Genomic DNA, 23,604 nt, shown 5'->3' with positions numbered 1-23,604 from the left:
CGTGCAGCATTTAAGAGCATTGATTACGCAATAAAAGCAAATCTGTGGTTGAAATCGGTTCGAGATTCACAAAAAAAATATTAAAACAGGGTTTGATTCAATATAGATTAACTACTTCAGAAAGTTCAGAGCTGTAATTTTCTATATTTGGACACGAGGGCAAAGCTGCAAAGTCAGTTTTCCTCCTCCAGGCTACATTTATCACATATCGGAGAGATCTCTTCTATCTTATGTAATTTTGTCCTTGAATAATGGAGTCTGTGAATGACTTTGAACTGAATGAGATGAGAATTAATGGGACAAGAATGAATCTGCTCTGGACTTGATGCTCCTATCTCCTCGCAGATTTCCCGTTCATTCTCCCGTTTTGGTCGTTCTTTCGTAGGAATTGTACAGCAGCGTAGAAAAAAAGGCAGGTCTCAACACGACCTGTTTATAAAGTAAGACATTTCATACACGAAGCAGTTTTAAAATGAAGTGTGGGTGTGCACGTAATCGGATTTGCAGAAACCTGAAGATGTTATTTGTGGGGAAATCCACGTTTCTCTTGCAACTCAGCAAAAGAAATGTCATTCAGCTATTCCCACAACCATTCCCCCAATTAATTATATTTGTAAAGGCTTGAGCTATCTCTCGACTTGGCTGTATGACCTCAGTATTTTAAAATGGGATTGGCTGCGATGCAGATATAAAGCTTGGTAACATTTGACAAGATGCCATCCACGTCAAATGATATCTCATTGCTTGTGTCTGCTGTGGTGAAACCAAAGATAGATAAGACTTGATGATTCAGCTTCAGATGGTTTGCTCTACGGTGAGTCCAAACACACATGTGGGTAAGAATACCCCTGTCTCCTGTCCAACACTGCTGCTACCACTAAGGACTGAGTAATATGCATCACATGTTGGTGTTTTTAAGGAATATTCTGATCATTTTTAGATGTAAGATCTTTGAATTTCACTCTTTAAATAATAATAACTGGAAGTCATATAGCGCCTTTCAAGGATGCTTTAAATAATGACAAGTGTGACACACAACCAACAGTCATACACACAAAGAACACAAACATCTAGACGTTCTGAGAGCTGATTTGAATGTGGCCAGGGTGGATGCGTTGTTGATGTCTCTGGGGAGGGAAATCCAGAGGGTGGGGGCTGCCACGCTGAAGGCTCGGTCCCCAAGGGTTCACAGCTTGGTGCGGGGGATGGAGGGCAGACCTGAGTCAGATGAACTGCAGGTTCCAGGATGGGCTCTGTTGGCGGAGGAGGAGGTCGTACTGGGGGTCAAGGGCGTGGAGGCATTTGTAGGTCAGGAAGAGGATTTTGTATGTGATGCGGGACCTGACCACCTGTTATCGCCAGTGATGGAATGTAAGCACTGTGATTACTTCCTTTTTATGCGACCTTGTACTTCTGCTCAAGACATTTAACTAATATTGGATGTTTTTGCTCCACTATAATCAGCATCAGCAAACAATCAGCAGTCAGTAAAATATGATGCATTTGTATTGATGAAAGCACTGATGAAAGAGCACACTTCTATCGACACAGTGGAAAACAGTGATGCATACAGATGGAAGCCACTCTTGCACACAGTAAGGGGTGTAAGATGGTGAATATAGTATATATATATATATATATATATATATATATATATATATATATATAGATTATATCACCAAACAGTTCAAGTTACCCAGTTTTGAGTGGTATGATGACAGGTTTTTGCATAACTGCCACAGTTTGCATAAATGGTTGTGCATCTTGGCCAAGAGATACGTCTATATGTTTTATAGTTTTTGGACTGTATGTTTCTTGTCAATGAAATTATTATATTTTATTATGACTTGTTAGGTTACCTGCCATATTAAAGTGACACTCACAGTCTTTTTGAATAAAGAGACACCACATTAAAATCTAAATGCAATTCTCGAACCCCCAGGATTAATGTTTGGTCTCTAGGTAACAGAGGAGAGGCTGCCAAATCTAATTAAACTCTACAAGTTTATTAGGTTTATAATGTGTACAGTGTTTGTTTGTTCATTATGGCTAATTTGACCCCTGTTTCTTCCAGTGCATGAGAGCACGGGTGGAGGACTAATTTGGTTCCTTTGAGATTCAATTATAACACTCCAATATATAAAAACGTTGCATTCCAGGTAAATTATTATGCTAATACAATGTGTAGGCATGTTGCAGGTTGTGCAGGTATTTGTATCTTCGATAAAGCTATGCGACATGAATTTCTTGTTGTGTCCCCTTAAGTGCTGAAGTCGGTTGTTTGCACTAATATCGCGCTAGTGAAGGAAATGTAATTGAGTCGAAATGAAACGGAAGACAACGAGAGACAGACAGTGTGAGAGCGAGACAGACAGGGACGGAGAGACGGCGCTGAGTGGGCTGGTTGAGGGCTGGCGCTCGTGCATTCCTCGCGTGTGTGTGGGGGCGCGTGGCGCAGGGTTCAGAGCTGTCGGCCCTCCTCCTCCTCCTCCCCCCCCCCACTTCTCCCCCCCTCGCTCCCCCTGCTCCGAGAGAGACAGGCAAAAGGCGGAGGAGGAGCAACGCAGCTGACAGTCAATAGACGCTGGGTGTAGAGCAGTCGCTCGGTCGCTCGGTAGGCTACACCGGCAGAAGCCCACGGAGGGAGGAAGACGTCACCGGACGGTAAGCTAACGGACGTTGTCGCCGCGAGGACATCTCCTCGACTAGCTTGACTAACGGTTAACTCCGCTGCTTGACATCGACGTCTCTTGTTGTCTTTCTGTGTCTTGTCTTCCCCTCTTGCGTGTACTTTTACGATACTGATCCCACCAGATCTTGAATGAGTAAAGCACGCATCGCGTTTTGGGGGAAAATATTAGTAATCTAGCCTAAACTCTGCTGCTGAGAAGACCGTTACATCGGGGGATCTAACTAGCTAACTGCGCCCCGGAGCGCCGTTACCAGTCGCATTTCCCCTCCGGGTGTGTAATGTTAGCGACACCGCTGAATGAATGATGTAGTAATTCATTCATTAAATATATTGTTTTGTATTTTATCTGACTGTGTTAAGCGTTACTTCAACCAAGATGCCAGGTTTTTAACTGATTTTGACAGCTACATTTATATTTCTGGTGTGTGTTTGACTCTTTTTAAATGCGAGTTAAGTTTTAAGTTTCTGTCACACAAAAGTGCCCTTTGTGTAAAGTAGTTATATTAATACAGAGTTCATGTCGGTGCTCCGGCGGTGTGTTCCTTTTAGCCCGCCGTCCTCCGCGCCCCGCGTGCGGCTGACAGCGCGGTGAAGCCCCGGAGCAGGAGGTCCACTCCCCGCCCCGGGGTGTAAAAATAGCCCCGGTGTGTCAGCTTAGCCCGGGTTCACTGTAATGCGACACACAACCTGCGCCGTCGGACTCGGTGCCCAGCCGGTCCCCCCGCGTACGCTCCTTCGGGACGGAGTCCCATTCCGACGGAGGGTCGCGCGAACCCGACCGTTGCTCCGTCACCGAGCTGTCCCGTTATGTGGGTCAACAACAGGGCGAAGATGACACCTGTTTGTTTTAGTCTACTTATTTACAGCACCCTCCGTTTAAAACCTGTGACACAGTCAATCCGTTGTTGATACAATACTATACAGAGTTGCTAAGCTTCCTTTTATTGTGTGTGAATTAGCAGCACTCCGATACTGTGTTGTATAAATGCTGTTTTTTGGGTTGTGTTTTTTTTTTTTTTTTTCTCAACCCATGTTGAGGTTTGACTTCAGCTGCAGCGCAACACAGCTGTCGCACCCACAAGTCGCTTTGGTCGTATATTGCGGTGGCTGCCCAGGTGCTGATGACTCAAAGGACGATGTAACCTAATTTTCTTCTCTTCTTTTCTCATGTGTAGCCTACTTTTTTGTTCTTCGCATGTCTTAAAGTGGAGGGTGAAATAAAATGCATGCCTTTTTTTATTTGACTTAAATATGCAGCATCGAGAAGATCAAATTAAACCTACCCAGGAAGGAAACAAAATAATTCAGTGCATGCAACTATATATATATATATATATATATATATATATATCAATTTAAAAATGGTAAGTGAAAACTCAAAATACCCTTTAAGCTGTAAAATAGAAAAGGAAAGCAGCCCAATTACAGACTTCAGGGCAAAGCCTGTCCAAATTATGGATAAACAAAGTGCTGAATGCTTTGAGGTTGCCTCAAAATTCTCAATTATTATTTTAAACCAGAGAGACCCACTCTCTCTCTCGTTCTGAGTCTTCCCGCGAATCATTTCCTAATGAGCTCCGAGCTGAGAGAGACTACCTGAAATCCCCTTTAAATTCAGCTGCAACCTTTTAGAGACAAAACACAATCAGCTCTGCCACCACAGGCGGTGATATTTTCTTGTGTTTTTTGTGGTTTTCAAGAGATGGACAGGTGCAAATACAAACGAAAGCAGAGCAGAATTACCTTTTAGTGGCTGGGAAATGTAGATTTAAAGAAATACACGGGAATAACAAACCCAAGCATACAAGGTACAGTGGTGGACATGAGTGTTAAACGCTGCGAGTGCCACTGATAACCATCGTCGTTATTCAAAGATAGATTTTTCCGTGGTCTTAATTACAAACAGGATTGTACTGGCTCAAGCACTTAATGTGACTTGGTTAAGCTGACAAAGGCCATTTAAAGTAGCTTTTTGGATATTTTCCCACTGGCCGGCCTGTGTGTCAGTGTAGATGAGCCAGGCAGCTTTTGGCTGGAGAAGAAAGGTGTCCTGGTGAGTAGGTGGCTCCGAGGCTGGAGGCTTCGGGGGAGAGCAGCAGATGGATGATGATGTAGCGGGTACTGGCGCTCCCTGCCTCCCGCCGCCATCCGTCACGCGCTAATGATCGTGTCACACCTTCTCCCCGGGCGGCCGGCCGCTTCTGCAGCGCTCAGCTCAAAAAACTGGTAGCTCCACTGAAATCCCTTCTTCACGGCCGTCGGCTGAAAAGCCCGCAGACGGACCGTGGTGCAAGCCTCTATCACTAATTCGTCACTTCCCCCCCTTTTTCTCCATCGTCTTCTTTCACCTCTCCTCACCTTTAAAGTCCCTGCAGACCGTTTCCTCATCCCTCTTCATCCTCTGCTTCCCTTGCCTCACATTCATCTTGTGCTCTCTCTAGTGCATCTGCTCCACATCATTCGTTTCCATTTCCGTCGTGTTCCCGTTCTCTGGCAGTGCTCTCAATTCACAACTCTAATACCAGCAGGCTGCACGCTTATTTATTGTAATGATAGAAAGGAGATATGCTGTGTGTTTCCTTGCCCCTCCCCTCCATGAGGTCGGAGGTCAGGGTCAGTTGCAGCACACATGGAGCTGGTGTGTTTGGCTAAAGAACAGCTCACTCAAGAGTCTCCCATGTTATTATGTTAGATGTATAGAGTGTTTAGGGGTCTTCTCTAGGCAGTGTGCAGTCAGGGATACAGGTCAGCTTCAGCATCTGGAAAACACTTCTGCTCTAATAAATGTCTATTTTCTTGATTAATCAATTCTTTATCTTGTCTGTAAAATAGAGAATAACCTGATTTCCCGTAGTCCAAGGTGACATCTTGGTTAATTTCTCCAACCAACAGTCCGAAATGCAAAGATATTCTATTTTCTATTAAATGAGACAAAGAAAAGCAGCAGCTCTTTACATATAACAAGGACACGTCTGGCATTTTTGCTTCAATTATGATTAAAAAGGCCCATTAATGTTGATTGATTAATGGACTATTTGTTACAGGTCTGAATAACAGAATCACATCTTTTTAGTACAGAGCAGTGTCCCTCTCTATAATACCTCAACTCAAGGAGTTTTTACATCATACTACTAATTTCTCTGGAAAACATCGATCAATACATCAGTAAAAACACAACACTACTACAAGGTTATGTGATCACTCTTAATATCCAACGTACAATATGTTTTGAACCCATCATCCCGCTGTTGTAATAATGATAGAGTATCGCATATTCTTCTGATGATATAACATTTTAGACCAACACGAATTTCTGGCGCCTCTCCATCGTACTAAGAATATTTTTTGCTGGGTTGAATCACTGCTGTCATGTATTGTGTTTCATTGAGGCGGCAAGGCAAGTAAACACAGCTTTGGTTGCACATGAACTGACATGGATCTCTTTTTAAAAAGTGCTATTATCTCCAGTCGGGTGTTAAATAACCTTGTTATGGGACTGGCCATCCTCCCAGCTCGTTATTCTGTCCCAGGTGTTACTGGAATAAGTGTCCCCTTGAGATCTGAGCTACGGCGGTATGCGTCCCCACTGAATGCAGTTGGTCCTTTTTGGAGAAAGATGGTGGAATGATACTTCCTCTCGTGTGTTTGTCTGTGTCTTTGGTCTCGGCGATACTCTCACTACTGGGATCAGAGACTCAGTTTGGCATTCTGGGAATATTAGTGCTGGCGGATCGGATGATACTCTCCGCAGCTGCTGTTTCTAAGAAAAGCTCGAGGACACATTCACGCACACACACACACACACACACCCAACATGCGTTCACATGAGCTACGCACACACATGTAAATACACAAGCAAGCATCCGTGCACAAGACTATATGTTGGCGGCACACATGCACCCACTTGCAGTAATACGCTTTTAAGTACCAGTTAACTGTCAAGTCAGGAGAGGAAGCCTAGACGGAGGTTAGCTACTTGATGTCATGTCCAGCAGCTATGCTTTTATGCTCTAGCAACTGTTTGATATGTGTGTGTGTGTGTGTGTGTAGTGGTGTTTCTGTTGTAGAAAACCGCAAATGCTATTTTTTTTCTCCTGTGTTTTTCAAATTCTTCAGGCTATTTTCCATTGACCAGTAAAGAGCCGGCAGGGAGAGGCACTGTAGAGAAGGCAGGCACGGGCGGAGAGGATAATTGCATTTCTGGCTGCCCTGTGGGAACATGGGATATATGACCTCATCATTCACCTGTGAGGCTCTCCAGTAAACAACTTCAAATAGGTACAAACTGCATACACACACACACACACACACACACTCACGACGTTATGTGGTTAAGCACACAGCATCACAGGTCCATTCTTTGCATTGTTTAGAAGGATGACGGAAGTGGCTGTAGAAAGTGCAGATGTCCTCCTAAAACCCTGTGATGTGACATCATGTGATGTCATCAGCTGCCCCGCCCCTCCGGCATGTCGTTCTCCCAGTCCTCCCAATCAGGGGGAGGATGTGGAGTGCCTCCGTGACTGTAAAAAGCTGGAGCAGCAGGTGAGCAACAAAATATAATAGACCACATTAATAATATACCACATTAAAATGATCCCCTCCTCCTCCTCCTCCACCTTCACACTACCACTCCTAACATGCTCACTTTATGACAAATTGTGTCCTCACTCGCAGAAAAACTGTAACCAGGTGCAACCAAAGAAAAGAGTTAAGGTAAGCTAAAATAACTCTGCCTCTCATTAGTCATTCTCACTGAAACATATATTGCTTTATCCTCTATGAATATGTAATTTTGTTTGCTTGTGTATGTACTTCAGGCCAAAGGAAAGTTAGTGCGGAGTATGGCTGTCTGCGAGGAGTCCTCACCTTTTGAAGAAACGCAGGTAACACACACACACACACACATACGCAGGTCATCATCCACCTCCTCATCATCACCACAGTCAAATAACCCTTTTTTATTTTCTCCCTTCTAAGGCATATCCAGACGCAAATATCTCTTCTAGCTGCCATGATGACGAGAGAACTTCCTGTAAGGAGGAAGAACAGGACAACAGCACAGATCCAAAGAAACATTCACTGTCCAAAGGTGTGTGTGTGTGTGTTTGATACCTCATAAAAAAGAGACGAGAGAGGGCAAATAAAATGTAATAAAATGGGATTAAGTGCTGCTATTAAGATTAAGTCCTGTTGGGGTGTTTAATATTGCAGTCATTTTCTTTTGTATTTTCATTTTTATTGTTTTGTAATACATCCTGCCTGCCTGTGTGGCTCTCAGAGTCCAGCGTGGAGTACACCGACTCCACCGGCATAGACCTGCACCACTTTATCGTGGAAACCCTCAACAGCAACCCCAGAGACCGCATGACGCTGCTTAAGCTGGAACAGGACATGATCGACTTCATCAACAGCAATAGGTGTGTGTGTGTGTGTGCACGTGAGCGTGTGTGTGTGTGCACGTGTGCGTGTGTGTGAGAGCACATAACCTTGGATCCTCATTGAGCTACCTCCCTATTTAAACAGGCTGAAATAAAACTTGTATGTATGCTAAATTCTATTAAAGACTGAATATGGTTTTATGCTAATTTAAAATATGCTTCCAGCTCATATATTATAATTCTGTCCATACAGCGTATTTAGTATACTGATCAATATATTGAGCCAGTTATTTAAGTGTGGGTGTGTTTGAGCCACCAGGGATGAAATTGGTCTTAAGCCAACAAATTCAAGCAGCTCAATCTACCTTCCATTGCTTCCTCGTTCTATACTTGTTTTCCTCTCTACCTCGTTCATTCTTTCACCCCCTTTTATAAAAAAAATTGTGCCTCTCTTCCCACATCTCAGTCCCTTTAAGAAGTTCCCTCATATGTCATCCTACCATCGTATGCTGGTCCATCGGGTGGCGGCCTACTTTGGCATGGAGCACAATGTAGACCAGTCAGGCAAGTCTGTCATCATCAACGGGACCAGCAGCACACGCATGTAAGCGCCCATAAATGTGTCTCCGCATGTAAATCCTTGCCTTTGTTATTTACTGTGAAGTAATAGTGGCTGTTTGTGTTGAACTTGTTTGTCTTCAAGACCAGAGCAGCGTTTTCTGGATCAGGTGCATAAGGACAAGAAAGAAGAGCTCCACCAGTGGAAAATTCTGAAGAGAAACAATAGCTCAGACGACCAGGTCTGTCTGTCCTTCCCTATAGCTGCCCGTCTCTGTGGAATTCCCTCTATAATTGACATTGATCGTATCCTATCAGCATTTTGACCTGTTCTCTCTTCGCTCCCTACAGTCTCGCCTTCACCCCTTACGGGAGAAGCAAAGCAAGTCAATGGAGGAGAGAGAGGAGGAGTACCAACGAGCACGAGACAGAATCTTCAACCAAGAGGTGAGACGGGAGGAGAGAGAGAAAGACACGCATGCAGATATGACAAAGAGACATATAGGAGACTCAGTGGTATCTCTGCTGTGCTTTTACAGCCAGGCTGCACCCAGGAGAGCACCCATGAAGAAACCAGGTAACCTTGCCTGCAGTAGATTTTCTCCGTGTGCCTTTTCAGCTTTTTATATTTAGATGAGGACATTAATATATGTCTGTGTGTGTGTGTGTGTGTGTGTGCAGAGCTGTGGAGGAGTACAATCCATATGCTGAGACCCAGAGGAGAAGGCAGCTCTTCAGGTAGAGCTCCGTCTGCACAGACGTGTAGTCATTTATCATCTCAATCCGGTCAGTCTGGCTGCAACATTACTTTCAGAGTCTGCAGGGGAAACTAAATGAAGACCCAGATTTTATTTTTAGGTCAGGATTTCTTGTACATACTGAATGGAAAATAAGTGAAGGGAAGTTAATGAATGTATTCATAGCATTCATTATGTGTGGCATATCAGCAGGTGCGGATCCCACTTTTGTCCCCCGTTCACATAAACGGTACGCCGTAATAAGGTTGTATGATAATTCCGGTTGTGCTTTGCAGGGGGAGCCGTGACAACTCAGGCTCCAGCTGGACAGGCAGCAGCAGGCAGAGCAGCACTGAGACTGACTGTCGCTATAGCAATGACCCGCGACCTTGGAGCAGCACGGACTCGGATTCCTCCTACCAGTGGACGAGTCCCGCCCCGAAACCCCGTCAAGCTGCCAACCACAGCTGGGACCCGCGTGCTGCAGGTGCGTCGTTTTTTAACCTTGAGTCGGAATAAAAAATGAGACTTATTAACACTTCTCTGCTGCACCTTAAAGGTGTAAATTCATTCATCGAGGATGAGGCGCTTCACTCTCTGGGTGCAAACACATTTATAAGCAGATTTCACCAGCGCACCATACTGGGAAGAAAAAAACCTGTTGATTATATAGTCAGCAGCATCTAATTAACAAAAAGCAGTGGAAGGTTTCTGGTGTGAAAATCTCCGTCAGCGAACTTTCACACCATAGCTGTAAATGTTCACATAACACCTCCAGTCTTCTCACCACATTCTAGAAGGAAAACACGTCATTGCTGAGGGGCTCGACATAAGTTTGTTTCCACATACATTAAAAAGCAGAGTTGTGCATTAAAATGCAACCGGATGCATCTGCCTTTGTTCTGTCGTCCCTTAAAAATATATATGACAGAAATAAATAACCGACAAGAAGACAAAGAAAATCTAGAATAATAAATAAATCACTTAGTTTTATAAAGTGATTGTGTGATATTTTGTTGGGGGCACACGCTCATAATAGTTAGGGCCTTCCTTCTGCAATGGGAGGTGTAATGTAATGTTGAAATGTGAAATTGTTATGTGCCCTGATAATAAAGCTCTTCCTCTACTCGTTGCCTTTATTTTCTAATCGTTATTCTCTCTCTCTCTCTCTCTCTCTCTCAGGCTCCATCTCTCTTTTCAGACTGCCATCCACTTGTCCCCACCCCTCCTCTCCTCCCATCATAGATGAGCCGGCTCCTAACCCTGCCTACATCATGGAGAACGGGATCCCCCCGGGAAGCATACTAGTGAACCCACATACCGGTACATAACACACACACACACACACACACACACACACACACACACACACACACAGACGCACACCAGTAAGACTACATATAAAGGTTTATCATACTCAACCCTTTGACCCCTTAGGTCAGCCTTTCCTGAACCCTGATGGAACCCCTGCGGTGTACAACCCTCCGGACAGTCAGCAGCCAATCAGGAGCCAGACTCAGCTGCAAGGCCCTCCCTCTCAGCACCAACAGCAGCAGGTAGCACACACATAGGCACACAACAGGAGGTGTTTGACATGCGGGATGTGTTCAGACTGACATACGTGTCGCTGTGTGTGTCTTTATCTCTGTCCCCATGTGTGTGTCCCTCTCAGGTGCTTCAGTACTCGTCTGTGTCTTACTCAGCTCCACAGATGTTGCCCGTCCCTCCCTCACAGCCATACCCCTCAGTACGTATCGCTGTCCAGTGTGACAGCTGGTGCACACACGCGTTATGCACAGTATGCGTGTACGTTTGTGGGCGTCCATTCACGGCTGATCTCCTTTCTCTTGATCGACAGATCGAAGACCTCTCCTCGAAGTTTGCTCATGTGAGCTGTCAGTCAACTGCTGAAGGCCAAGCCCTCTACCCTCCCAGCCAGGGTTACATCTATGCAGCTCCTCCCCCTCCTCCTCCCCCCCTCAACCCCCCCAGCTACTGCCAGCCCTCACCTCCGGTACGGAGACACACATTCTTTCTTTATATTTTTCATGTCCCTTTTTTTTCATGTAAGATATTTCTGTTTTAAGATAAAAGTATATAATCTGCATTGAGTCACATTTTGGTTGTACAATATTTATTTAATTTCAAATGCATGTTGCAATTTAAAGGAATGGTTTAAGGTTAATAATTGAAAGAATAAAGCTAGTATTTTCATATTATTTTCCTATAGTTGCCTGTGTATTACTATGGCCAGTACCCTACCTCAGCTCAGCACCCATGCAGGCCTGTCTCACCTATTCAGCACATCCACAGCCAACCAGCACAACCAGCAGGTACTTCCCGTGTGTGTGTGTGTGTGTGTGTGTGTGTGTGTGTGTGTGTGTGTGTGTGTGTGTGTGTGTGTGTGTGTGTGTGTGTGTGTGTGTGTGATGCAGGCTGTGGCAGTAGAGGAGGGGGCCGTTACACTGTCAGAGATGTAGTCTGAGGGTCTCACAGTGAACCGGTCTCTTTTCCTGCTGCTTCTATTCAGCGCACCGACAACGACCGAGGAGATGCACATTTCAACACTGTCGTGTTTCGGGAATTGACAGAATATTTATGAGCGAATGCATTTGGAATAGCTGCAGACAATCTGTCAACACCTTCCAGGCTTCAGTGGCTGTGAACAAACTAAGCAAAATGAATGTACATAATTATACAAGACTTGAAGAGGCTGGCATCGGAACAGAAGTATAAATGACTCCCTCAGCATGAAGTGCATGAATGATGGAAAACTATGCATTTACCAAGCAGTGTCTTTGTTGCTGTTATTATTTAATGTTGCCAATAAAGATTCAAGTGTAAATACTCAATTGGTCATTTAAAATGTGTCTAACCAAATCCACTGCTACTGTGAATTATATATGATTTTTCTGACAGTGCAAGTTAAAATGGAAAGTAATGAAAACAGCCAGTTGATTTAAAAAAAAAAAAATATTTCAACAATTTCTGAAACATTTGCCCTCATTGTCAGAATAGTTTGTTGGTGCTCTATTGAAACTTCCTCCATATTCCTCCTTTTTTTTTCGAAATGTGTAAAATTGTTATATCATCCCTTTAGTAAAACGAATTGCTGTGATGAAATATGTTGTTAATAATAATCTTATGTAACTGTGTGTTTGCAGCAGGTTACACCCCTGCTGTGGGGGTGCAGCAGTCCTCACACACCCCGGCCCAAGCTGTGCTGGGGACCTACTCCCCAATGACCTCTCACCAACGTAGCATAGCTCAGGTAAACACAAAGCACCCTGCGGTCTCATTCTGCGTCAGCCTACAGCAACTCTGCCCCCAAAAGAAGCGTTTAGCACTTCACAAAGTGCTTGTGGTAGCAAATTCTTCACTCTACTTTCTCTTTTTTTTCCCCACAGGGAGGTGTTTCAGTGTCCTATCCCCACAGCAAAGTTGTGACTGGGGTGGGTGGGGAGGCGGGTTACTGCTGTGTGGTGCCCCCACCCTCACATCACGGCAGTTGCCACCCTCCCAGCTGCACCAACCTCAGCGCCCCGGCCTGGAGCGCACAGTACTGATGATGCCTCGATGGATGGAGTGATGATATCTGAGTTCACGTGTGAACTCACATGCATATGCACACACACACACACACACACACACACACACACACACACACACACACACACACACACACACACGTTCTTAACACAAACACGTTTTTATTTTAACACTCCCTCACCTACACTCGCCTTCCTCCTGATGACGCCTACGCCATGACAAGCATGTGCATACACACACACACACACACACACACATGAAATGTACCACTGTACCAAAGCTTAATAGTATATATCAGAGCTGCTGTATTGAATGCATAATTTATATTCACAAATGGAGTTTTATATTGATATTAAATTATATATTGTGTTCCAAAGAAATGCACTGTGTGAATAGAATAAAGTGCTGTGGCTGGATTGATGATGTCACATTTCTATATCATCCTGGCTCTTTGTTTCCCATAATGTCGGCGATGCTAATGCAAGTAGGTGCAGGCGTGGCGAGATACGTACACCAGGGATTAAAGTGCATTATATGAGCACGTACGTTCTGTTCTCGACAGCATCATATGATTATCAAAATGATGTGTGCGCTGTGGGAAAACCATTGAATACCTGAATAACTAACAAGCAAATGAGGCTTTTGCATTAATGTGGCTGATCATTTAGGGCATTTCGTTGAAGTTAATCTTGGTGTTAGGAGACTGGGATGCTCACACAGTGGGAGTTTTCATCCAGTCACAAATCAGATGGGTTCACTGGAGCTTTACCGCCCCCTACTGCTCAAAGTCTCCCACTACACTACCCTCACAGTATGTACAGCTGGAGGGCTGCGACTAAAAATCGCTTCCATTCCGGATTAATCTGCAGGATGTCACAATTCTCTGATTAATCGTTAGCAAATGTAGCAAGCAATCATCCAGCTAATTTTCCCATTTGAGAAGCTGTAATTGGTAAAAAATGTGAACATTCTTTCAATTTAAAAACGCCTAAACCATCAAACGAATTATCAAAATGTATACAAATGACTTTTATATTGATTTGCCATAAATTTCAGCTCTTTCCATCCATGGTAGAAAATGACGTACATTCAATGGGCCTTTTTCACAGCTGACACAATCCTGTCAGAGCAGGAGAAGCACAGGTGTTACCAATAACATTAACGACGGCTCGTTTATATATGAGTGTTAGTTGCTGGTGAGCCAGCAGCACAAATACCAGGAGCCTGAAACTGAAGCAGCTCAATCAAATCAAGCTAAGATTGATTTTCTTATTCACACCCGTGCCTTTCCTGCTGTGACATGTGAAACTGGTCTAAAACATGCAGAGACATATCCAACCAAATGAGTCTTTGGAGACAAACAGAGCCATTACATTACATTAAAAGCTCACTCCTTTAAGTCTCCAGGCATTCGACATATTTGCACTACTACAAAAGCACCTTTTTTAATGTCCAGGCAAGCATTAATTGAATTATTGTGCATTTTTTACAATGATTCATATTCTCCCAACCGCACAAGGCTTTTAAAATTACATTTAGATTTTATAACTGCTGTATTAGATGGAATATTAATATAGACCAACGGTTTCAGAGAAAAGAAAAGAGAGAAAAAAAGCTTTCTACATCCAGACACACACAAACAAGCAGCGGTGCAGGTTCCATGATCTTTAATAAAAGGCACATGTACAGCCATAGTGAGATGAGTGAGTCCACTGGCATAGAGACGAAGCATTAAAACACAGAAATACAGGAAGTAGAGGTCAGGAGGAGAGAGATCTATCTGCTTTACAGTAGAATCTACTTAAGTAACATCTTCTTGTTCTCTTCAAGTAAGTCTAACACTAATATGTCACCGTTGGTAAGGTAAACCCCCACCCACCCCCACCCCCCGGTTCCCCACACACACACACACATGCTCACACACCATCCACCCATCGCCACCCAAAGTCTGATCTTCCAGAAGGTCTTCTCCAGGGTGCCGTTGATCTCCAAGCAGACAGAAAAGGTCCGGACGGCCCGAGACTCAGTTTGAGCTGTTGACACGTCTTCATGGCCCGTTGCCCACAGAGGCCCAAAATCCAACCACTACTCTTATACTGGAAAACAACCTGGCCCAGGTTTCTGTATGTCAGTTAGTTTGTGGTCTTTGATGAAAGAAGATTAATAACACCAATGTGTTTGTCTTTCTTCTGATATTTCGAGGAGCATTTCGATCCAAATGAATACTACATACTGCAGCCTGACAGATGCTGGAGTTTTGGGCCTGACAGGAGTTTTTAAAAATTGAATTATTTGAACATAATGTTAACAATTTTGTTACGGATCCCTTACCTTATTTTTTTAAGCATCGTGACAAAGAAACACACTTTGTGTAAATAAATGTCTCTGATTGGAAAACTATATATTGGTGACAGTTTCTGAATGACATACACACATACGTCTGCAATAAGTTAACACTGACTAGTTTATACATACATAATAAAGGTGTTGGATCCTTAGTTATACAGGACACAGTTGTTATTGAAGAAATTTAAATAATCAAATTACCAAAAAGCAGCTGACACACAGTGAACCTGTGGCTTTTGGGGCCTCTGGTGGTCTGCTGGTAATCCAGCCGTGTTTTCAAGGATTGTTTTTTTATTAATTTATTTTTTTTACATAGGGACATGCTCACAAGAATCTCACAGTTATGATCTGGTTACACACACACACACACACACACGCAGCCAGTCACACGATAAATCCCCAAATAAAAAGAAACAAGTTCACAGATATTTAAATATAGGGGTAAAGAGAAATAAAAAAAATGGTATTAGTGTTGAAGGTTAAATATAACCACAGCTGGGGGAAGAAGTCGAAGAACTAAAATATGCATGCAGCCAGGCCATCTCTCCTCTTGTTGAAAGGCAAAAGGGGGTTACCGTGGGAACGCCGTCTTTTGTCTGTTCTGGCAAAGCTTGAGACGCAAAATGGACACTTTTGCCGAAACAGAAAGAAATCCTTGAATGGACTTGAGCATAAAGTGTGTTGAGGGAAGGGAGGGACGGACACACACACACACACACACACACACACACACACCTCCATATCCATTCACGTGTCCAAAGAACAGCTCAGTAGAGTCGATCACTCTATTTTCACATTATCACGTCTTTGGGACATTTCAACATAAAATCAGAGTTTGGGTCCATCACCTACACACACTCACACACACACACACACTCGCGCGCGCGCAACAAACGCACCCAGCAAATCCTGCTTTGTTTGGTGTGTGTGTGTGTGTGCTACCTTTGGCTGCGGGCGTCAGGGATGAAAAGTCAAGACACAACCTGAACTCAAGAGAGCCTCCAAAGGCACACGTCAACCATCCCAGAACCACATCCTCCCCCCCGCCTGTGCCTTCGCAGGTTTCACCCCCACCCCTCCATCTCATAACAATGTCCACCCATCTCCACAGCAACTCACAGCTCCCCGAGCAAGGGGTCTCACTATCTTGTATGTAAAAGGAGGTAAGTGTAATTAGTGGTGTGTGTGTGTGTGTGTGTGTGTGGAGGCATGTGTACCCTGCGTGAATGTGTGTGAGTATATGTGTGTAGGTGTTAAGAGGTATCAGTGGTTCAGTGGTGTCTCTCTTTAATCCTCTCTCTCTCTCTCCCTCTCTCTCTCTCAGCCCCTCGCCCTCCCGTCACCCTTCCCCTTCCTCGTCCATTTCATCTCCTCCTCCTCCTCCTCCTCCTCCTCTTCTTCCCTCACTCTTTATTTTTGGACTTGGAAGATGAACAGGCGCAGGTTGATGTTTTTGGCGGCCAGCAGTTTGTTGCACTCCACCGAATCGGAGATGGGCAGAGGGACGTACTCGGTCTCGTTGGTGTCGTTGCAGAAGGAGTGGTGGTGGATGACCGGCTTGATCCGCACGTCATCGTACGGCCCCTTCAGCAACAGGAAGGAGCACTCCAGAGCCGAGTTCACCTGCACACACACGAACAATGTCCATGTGTTGTATGAGCCACAATCCCGCCAGTAAAAACCTTTCTGGTGGACAAACTGATAAATTACCTCCAACATCGAGTATCTTTGCTGTTTCTGTAATGACATATTAATGTGTGTGTGATGCAGATGTATTCGTCATGCTCCACTACCAATTACACTTTCCTTTCAGATGCCAAAATCCCCACCATCACCATGTAATAACGGATGCCAATTTCAGAAGATTCTATTGTTGAGGCGGGGTTGTTATGAAACACATTTCATTTTCACATCTATGCATCTTTTTTTGTCAATGAAGGGTTTTCAGGGGTGATTTGTTTTTATCTCAAATTACGGTTGAAACATAAAGGTTTTTTTTCCCAGTACAGTTTGTAAAAACCTCTGAGGTAAATTGTGTCATGATTGTGATTTTGCTAGTTCCTTTCCTGTTTTATTTTGTAGTTTTGTGTTGGTTTCCTGTCTCGTACTTCCTGGTCCTTGTTGTTCCTGCTGTCTTGACTCCCCCATCCTCTAAGGTTGATTACCTGCCTGCCCTAATGTGTTTCACCTGTTCCTCCTTGTGTCTAAAGTCTGTGTGTCCCCTGTCTCCTCGTCGGGTCGTTGTTTGTTCGACACCCTGCTTTTCTCCACCACCCTGATCCCTTCTGGATGTGTTTCCTGGTCCAGCATTCCTGTGTCCTTTCTGTGGTTTAAAGTAAGTGTTTCCTTTTGTGTGTTGTTTTTTACCCTTGTGGCCTTCCTAAGTTGCTACTTTGTTTTGTTAATTCAATAAATATTTTTGCCTTTAACCTTTTGTCTACACCTGCATTTGTGTCAAACCCTTTTTACCCTACTTCTACACGTAAACCTGACAAATTGGTGATTTGGGGCATCAGAAATACATATGAGATGAATAGGAGAACAATATAAACGCTCACACACAATCATGAGAGCAGGAAGAGCTAACTTCAATGTTTACTCAACTTCAGCAGAGCGGATATGTTGAAGTCATGGGCTTATTGCTTTGATGCAACACCTATTGAGAAATGAGCAACTTTGATGGTGGCAAAAAACAGCTCCTCGACTCTGTAGAGGGATTGTCACCACTCGGCTATCTGGTCATGTTTTCAACATCGACCCGAACACAAGCACGCACTTAGAAACATTAAAATAACCTCGGACGGGCCGAGCCAAGTGTGTACCTTGCTTTTGAGGATTAGCTGGAAGGAGAGGGTGCGCTTGCAGGACAGGTTGGGGTTGCGCTCGGAGTCGTTCACACGAGCCTTCAGCACCCACGTCTGGTTGAGAACAGTGAAGCGCGGTGTTTCATAGTACAGGCGAGTGATGAAGTCATCAGTGCGGTACGGCCTGAATTGCACCTCTGGATGGGAAAATAAGTGGAGGACAAGATTGGAAACGGAGGAGAGAGGGTCACAAGTGGGAGGGAAAGAGTGGGTAACGTGTAAAGAAGCAAAGGGTATATAACATCCGAAGCTGGAGTCAGGGAGGGGTTGTGTTAAATGAAGATGATTTCTCACACTTCCAAAAACCTGCACTGTATTTGTCTTTATGTATTTGTTGCATGTACCTGTAAACCCGATCTTTTCGTAGCAAAGCAGGCTGAAGATGGTGTTATAGAGCTGCATGTCTCTGCGGTGGCTCTGGTCCATCTCTCCCAGTATTCCCATCAGCTCCGTACCAGTCTTAGTGGGATGGGAGCACTCGCCCTCATGCGCTGGCAGCTCGTGGAACGGACCTTGCCATGGGCAGCCAATCCTCTTGTACTTACACTGCGTCACCCTGGCAACAAAACGGTGTGTGCGAGTTAAGAGACAAACTTCAGGAAGGAAAGAAATGGCTTTATATAAATAAGATCCTTTGCAGAGGCGCTTTGTAAATAATACATGGTAGATTGCTGCAGTGAGTGGAGGGTACTAATAATACCAAGAGGTGCTAATTAACCCAGGTTGTGAACCGGGGCTAATGATACAGTGCTAATGATACGTATGTGCTGAGAGCCAACCTTGAGGAAAGAGACCTGGGAGTTATATCAAATACATCCTGGATTATGGTGCTTTTCAATGAATACCTGTTACTTTCTCAACAGCATAAGTTAGGTATTAAAGTGTGAAAGGTACTTATTAGCCTCTGTGATGAACAAAGGATAATTACCATGTCACTCTGACGTAACGAGAGCTGGAAGGGGTTCAGTAGTTTAGATTCATATATACATCAGCATTAGATCCTGAGTGGGAGACCAGCACATTTCTGTCTGACCTGACCAAAAACCTGGTGACTGCCTTGGCTGTAGTCATGGTAACAATAGCAGTACAGTTGCCTAAACAGGGTCACCTGCTGCTATAGAAACAACCCCATAGGATTTAATGGATGCAAATTCAACCAGCCTGAGCACACAACAAACGCTGGGTCTGTAATCACATCAGCGCTTTTTCTAGTCAGAAGTAGCAGGTCACATGCTCCCCCATCTTCCCCAAATTGTGTGTGTGTGTGTGTGTGTGTGTGTGTGTGTGTGTGTGTGTGTGTGTGTGTGTGTGTGTGTGTGTGTGTGTGTGTGTGTGTGTGTGTGTGTGTGTGTGTGTGTGTGTGTGTGTGTGTGTGTGTGTGTGTGTGTGTGTGTGTGTGTGTGTGTGTGTGTGTGTGTCTGAACTCGCTTGATGAGAATCTTTCTCGCTCAGCAGACTGATTGGAACTGCTTGTGAGACACAAGTGCTGACTACAAATGTGATACGTTTCTCAGCTAGGAAGTGTTTTACATATAGAAATACATACATATTTGAAAGGTGAAGACATTTTTGGCCAGTCTTCATTTGTGAAAGGCCGTTTTAGGGTTTCGACTTGTGTTAGAATTAGGTTTTGGTGAGGGTTCAGTATTTAGTTTTGATGGTTAAGGTTAGGTTGGGGTTAAAATGTAGTATTCTCAATGAGTGCTGTAATAAAATAAGAGATAAAGGGTAAAAAAGAACACATAAGGGGCTCTAGAGTGCGTGTGTGTGCGCGTTTGCGTGTGTGTGTGCTTTTTACCTGTCTTGGCACTCCTCTTTCTGGTGTCTCTCTAAGCTGGAGCGGGGGAACTGTTTTAGGCAGAAAGTACATTCTGTCGGCAGTTCACTGACAGCCTTCTCCACTGCAAGGTTCCTGCAGCACAGGTTCTTGCTGATCTCACACCTACACACACACAGGAAACCAGATCATACCTCAGTGCACTGATAACATTAGTGTAAGTAAAGAATGTTTATAAAAGTTTGTGAAGCATGCACGACCATGAATGGCTAGTTATGTATGGTGGTAATATCAACGTATACATGTTGGACATGATGTATTATGTGTACTCTCGACAAAAAAAAAACCCTAATCAAGTTATTTTTTACCCTCAACGGGAGTGGTTTTGGGGGCATCTTACAGTCATTACTCAATTAATATTTTTTGTGCTGTTTTAAATCATTCTCATCCATGTTGTAATTGCTATTAGCTAGCATCACAAACTCATAACGGTAGATCAAAACACATTCCCCCAGGTATTTATTTGGACAAAATGTATAACATTTGCATTATCTGGCTTATAAATATCAGTATTTGTAGCTAAGTGTCTGTGGAATCGGAACTAAAATAACTAGCTTCACTATTCACTCTTGGAAGCTGTTTGTATTGTCGTGTGTACCTGCAGTTGGGACACGTGGCCTGTTCCTCCTTGAGACGAGAATCAGCCAGGAGGTGGATAAAACAGCCTGCACACATCAAGTGTCCATTGGTACACTGTGGTGGGGGAAAAAAGTCGAGGCTTAAAGACAGGTGTATGAGAAACAAACATTACTGTGGATAAGTGGGAAGAGGCACAGGGAAAACGGCATAATATTTGAGTTGGTGCAAGCTCGAAAGGACAAAGTTGGGAAATTGGAAGTAAACTTTCTTGTGTCAAATGTTATGATGTAAAATGTGAACATAATTTGTTATGTGGTATATGGTGTGTGTATATTGTTTATTTAAAGGTTATTATTTGGGACTGCTTGAAAATGGATATCTGGGGGGGAGAAACATTTTAGGGTTGCATATTATATTCAAATCAAAACATAATTTGGGGGAAATGTCAATAGACATGTTTGGTTCAGCCTTGGGCATCAGTCTATTTTAATTTAAGATAAGTTATAACAATGGACTGGCTACAACTATAGAGTAACAGCCAAAGGACTTGCTGTTCCATGGAAAATATAACAGTATGATTACAACTTAAGAAGTATTTTATAAAGGAGAGAGATCTGGACTATATTTTTCTATTTGATTAATGGCAAAGTTTTGTAGGATGTATGGATTAACAAGTTATTTCCTTATTGTGCTTCTATTAATCGATACATCTCCATACATGTATCTGTGTCAAGGGCAGAATATTGTCGACGTGTGTTTACACAGTGTTGTTAATAAATATTAAACCACTGTTTAAAGTTGTGCAGAAGGGCATGTAAATGACCAACTGAACAATTATGAATCGCAAATGTGTTCCCTTGACATTGAAGCCGTTTGAGGTCATTAAGTAGAAAGTCGGGTGGGTTGAAAGGGAAAGGGTAAAATAAGATTAAGATGTAGGTTTTGGTTGGGTTCTGGATTGTTGAGCTCTTATGTGGGGTTTGGGGACGTGGCTTTTGCTGAGGGGTTATTTGAGGATAATTCACAGTATGTTATAAACTTGAGCCGGCACAGCTGGGCACTCGGACTGGGCGTGTCAGTTCTCTCAGCTTCATGGCTCAGCTTGCAGCATATGGACACTTTTGAGGGACTGTGTTGTATCTAGTATCATTAAAAATAAAGGAAGCAACAGGTTGAATCAGGGGTAGTTTGGACACATGGGGAGTTTCTAGTATGAGGCCCAGCATTTGCAGTTGTTTGACGGCAGGTTTAGGGTTATGGGTGGGGGTAGGGGTGGAGGTGTGTGATTGACACCACGTTTACCTGGTATACAGACGCCTTGGGCAAGTCTAGGCACACGGTGCAGCACAGCACTGAGTACAGTCTCTCCTCCAGCTTTCCTGACTCTCCCTCGGGCACTCTCACCCGCTTCTTGGGTGGCTCGTCTGGGTCAGGCTCGGGCCCTTCTCGTCGTATCCCGACCTCCTCCTGCATGGCTGCGACCCCGGCGACAGCCTCCGCCGCTGCCCCCGCGGCCCCGACCCCCATGCCGGCCGAGGAGGAGCCAGGGGCGGCCACAACGCCCACGTCCCTCTCTTCCAGCGAAGACATGGCGACGACTGTCTCGAAATGTCTTGAGATGTACCTGCCGCGACCACACTGAGCCCGAAATATACGCCCGCTAGCTCGGGGATAGCTTACAACCTGTCAAGCTAATGGTCAGCTGACAGCTAGCTAACGTTAGCTAAGCTAACGCGACGGCAGCAGGCTGTCAGAAAGGAATGCGGGCTAACTTGTTATTATTATTAATGTCACCCTCCACGTATGAGCCTGGAATTTAACAAGCCAATGATTGTGTAATAACGCGATCATGTGCAAGATGTAATAACGTCTCAATTAAGCGTTGACTAGTTTTGTTGACTTACAGTGAGGCTAGCAGACTATGCGGCTAGCTTCGTTGACAAAAACACAGCAGTCCTCTCCCTTTGCCCAGGCAGAACAAAAACAACTCAGGCGTCTCTCAGCTGTTGTTGTACTCTCGACGCCGTATTTCGCAATGACAGCGGATTACAACGATGTACACCACCGGCCCAGCTCGGCTGCTCCGCTAGCGTCCCTGCTCCGGTACCGGCTGACTGTCCACGGGACCCACGGGACTTGTCGGTGATTAAAGCCTCGGCTAGAGACAGTTCTGTTGGGACTCGTCTCTCTGGCTACACAGCCATCTTTGTTTTTTTTTTCCTGTCCGTCTCCCCCGACTTCACCCTGCACAGCCTTTACGACTCCGGGTCACGCTCGTTATTTCAGGCAGGTTCTCGGTCGTGGCTAATAATAAAAGTAGCGCATTTAAAAGTAAATATTAGTTGCGTGTATCTGTGATGGCCTCGGAAGTGCCGGTGACTGTTCAGCACAACCGTGTGTTGGCTGACAGCGGAATGTTTTATTGTGGCAGATGACTTGGGGTATTTAAAGAGTTTTCAAAGGCGCATGCGCAGTGAGCACCTGCGGGTCAGTGTGTATATGGCAGGACTTGAAAGGTGACCAAAACCTGATATGCGACAAATTTAGGCCGGACGCATCCTTTAGATTACTCAATGAACCACATCTGCACGTCGTAACACTTTAATAACACCGTCGCTACTCTTGTACATCAAAACAACTTTTTTAAAAAAACAACATGACAGACAACACTTTGTTTATGATGCCATATTAATGGCCCCGTGACAGCAATCCATCAAAGTCGTTCAACTGGTTGTGAGGGGCCCTGTGTTAAGGAAGCATACATTATTCAGGCAGAAGGAGGGGAAACGGTCAGTATACTAGGTCACAATCATTTATACACTAATTTATCTCATCAGTGGACCAGATATGTGGCGTAACACCCTCAAGGCTTGGGAGGGGTGCATTTGAAGGATGTGGGGGGTGGGGGGCTGCTTGTGTGTCCTCTGGGTTAGGTGGGGTAGGTCTGTGTCAGCTGTCTGCAATCGGGAGGGACATGTCTAACCACTCCTATTGGACAGGCATCAATGCCTTATTTGGTCTGTGTTAATGGCAGTGGAGCCATACCATCCTCAGCTATGTA

At 44.4% G+C, this 23,604-nt stretch overlaps 2 protein-coding genes and 1 long non-coding RNA gene across 6 annotated transcripts in view; 1 reads left to right on the top strand and 2 right to left on the bottom strand.

Moving 5' to 3' along the window:
- Window positions 1–22,946, bottom strand: part of zftraf1 (zinc finger TRAF-type containing 1) — a 140,553-nt gene extending 117,607 nt beyond the window's left edge. The window contains exons 1-7 of one of the 3 annotated variants that reach the window (XM_084032923.1): window positions 22,448–22,946; window positions 21,846–22,181; window positions 20,563–20,657; window positions 19,926–20,069; window positions 18,472–18,683; window positions 18,086–18,264; window positions 14,568–16,886 (exon numbers count right to left, since the gene is read on the bottom strand). In XM_084032923.1, coding sequence (XP_083889049.1) covers window positions 16,674–16,886; window positions 18,086–18,264; window positions 18,472–18,683; window positions 19,926–20,069; window positions 20,563–20,657; window positions 21,846–22,133 — 1,131 coding nt within the window. In that variant the 5' untranslated portion in view covers window positions 22,134–22,181; window positions 22,448–22,946 and the 3' untranslated portion in view covers window positions 14,568–16,673. Of the gene's footprint in view, window positions 1–14,567; window positions 16,887–18,085; window positions 18,265–18,471; window positions 18,684–19,925; window positions 20,070–20,562; window positions 20,658–21,845 lie in introns of those variants that run through there. The other 2 variants (XM_084032922.1, XM_084032921.1) reach the window with 2 other exon arrangements.
- arpp21 (cAMP-regulated phosphoprotein, 21) lies at window positions 2,513–13,358 on the top strand. 2 transcript variants are annotated; one of them, XM_084031394.1, is made up of 20 exons: window positions 2,513–2,664; window positions 6,809–6,970; window positions 7,066–7,237; window positions 7,370–7,408; window positions 7,513–7,578; window positions 7,673–7,784; window positions 7,974–8,112; window positions 8,540–8,677; window positions 8,777–8,873; window positions 8,983–9,078; window positions 9,171–9,208; window positions 9,313–9,369; window positions 9,665–9,855; window positions 10,551–10,691; window positions 10,806–10,924; window positions 11,041–11,115; window positions 11,227–11,382; window positions 11,599–11,701; window positions 12,536–12,639; window positions 12,776–13,358. In XM_084031394.1, the coding sequence occupies exons 3-20, from the start codon at window positions 7,070–7,072 to the stop codon at window positions 12,932–12,934; spliced, it is 1,998 nt and encodes a 665-aa protein (XP_083887520.1). In that variant the 5' UTR covers window positions 2,513–2,664; window positions 6,809–6,970; window positions 7,066–7,069; the 3' UTR covers window positions 12,935–13,358. The 2 variants fall into 2 exon arrangements, with proteins under 2 accessions (XP_083887520.1, XP_083887519.1); XM_084031393.1 differs by having other exon boundaries at window positions 2,514–2,664; window positions 12,533–12,639.
- The window catches only part of LOC311028397, a 75,216-nt gene continuing 66,179 nt past the window's right edge, over window positions 14,568–23,604 (bottom strand). The window contains exon 2 of the long non-coding RNA XR_014598718.1: window positions 14,568–15,998. This is a non-coding gene — a long non-coding RNA (uncharacterized lncRNA). The remainder of the gene's footprint in view (window positions 15,999–23,604) is intronic.

The sequence above is a fragment of the Eutrigla gurnardus genome (assembly GCF_963514095.1).
Source record: "Eutrigla gurnardus genome assembly, chromosome: 17".
In the NCBI taxonomy this organism is placed as follows: domain Eukaryota; kingdom Metazoa; phylum Chordata; class Actinopteri; order Perciformes; family Triglidae; genus Eutrigla; species Eutrigla gurnardus.
Note: the sequence above shows the minus strand (reverse complement) of the source record. Positions and strands in the feature narration are given on the sequence as shown.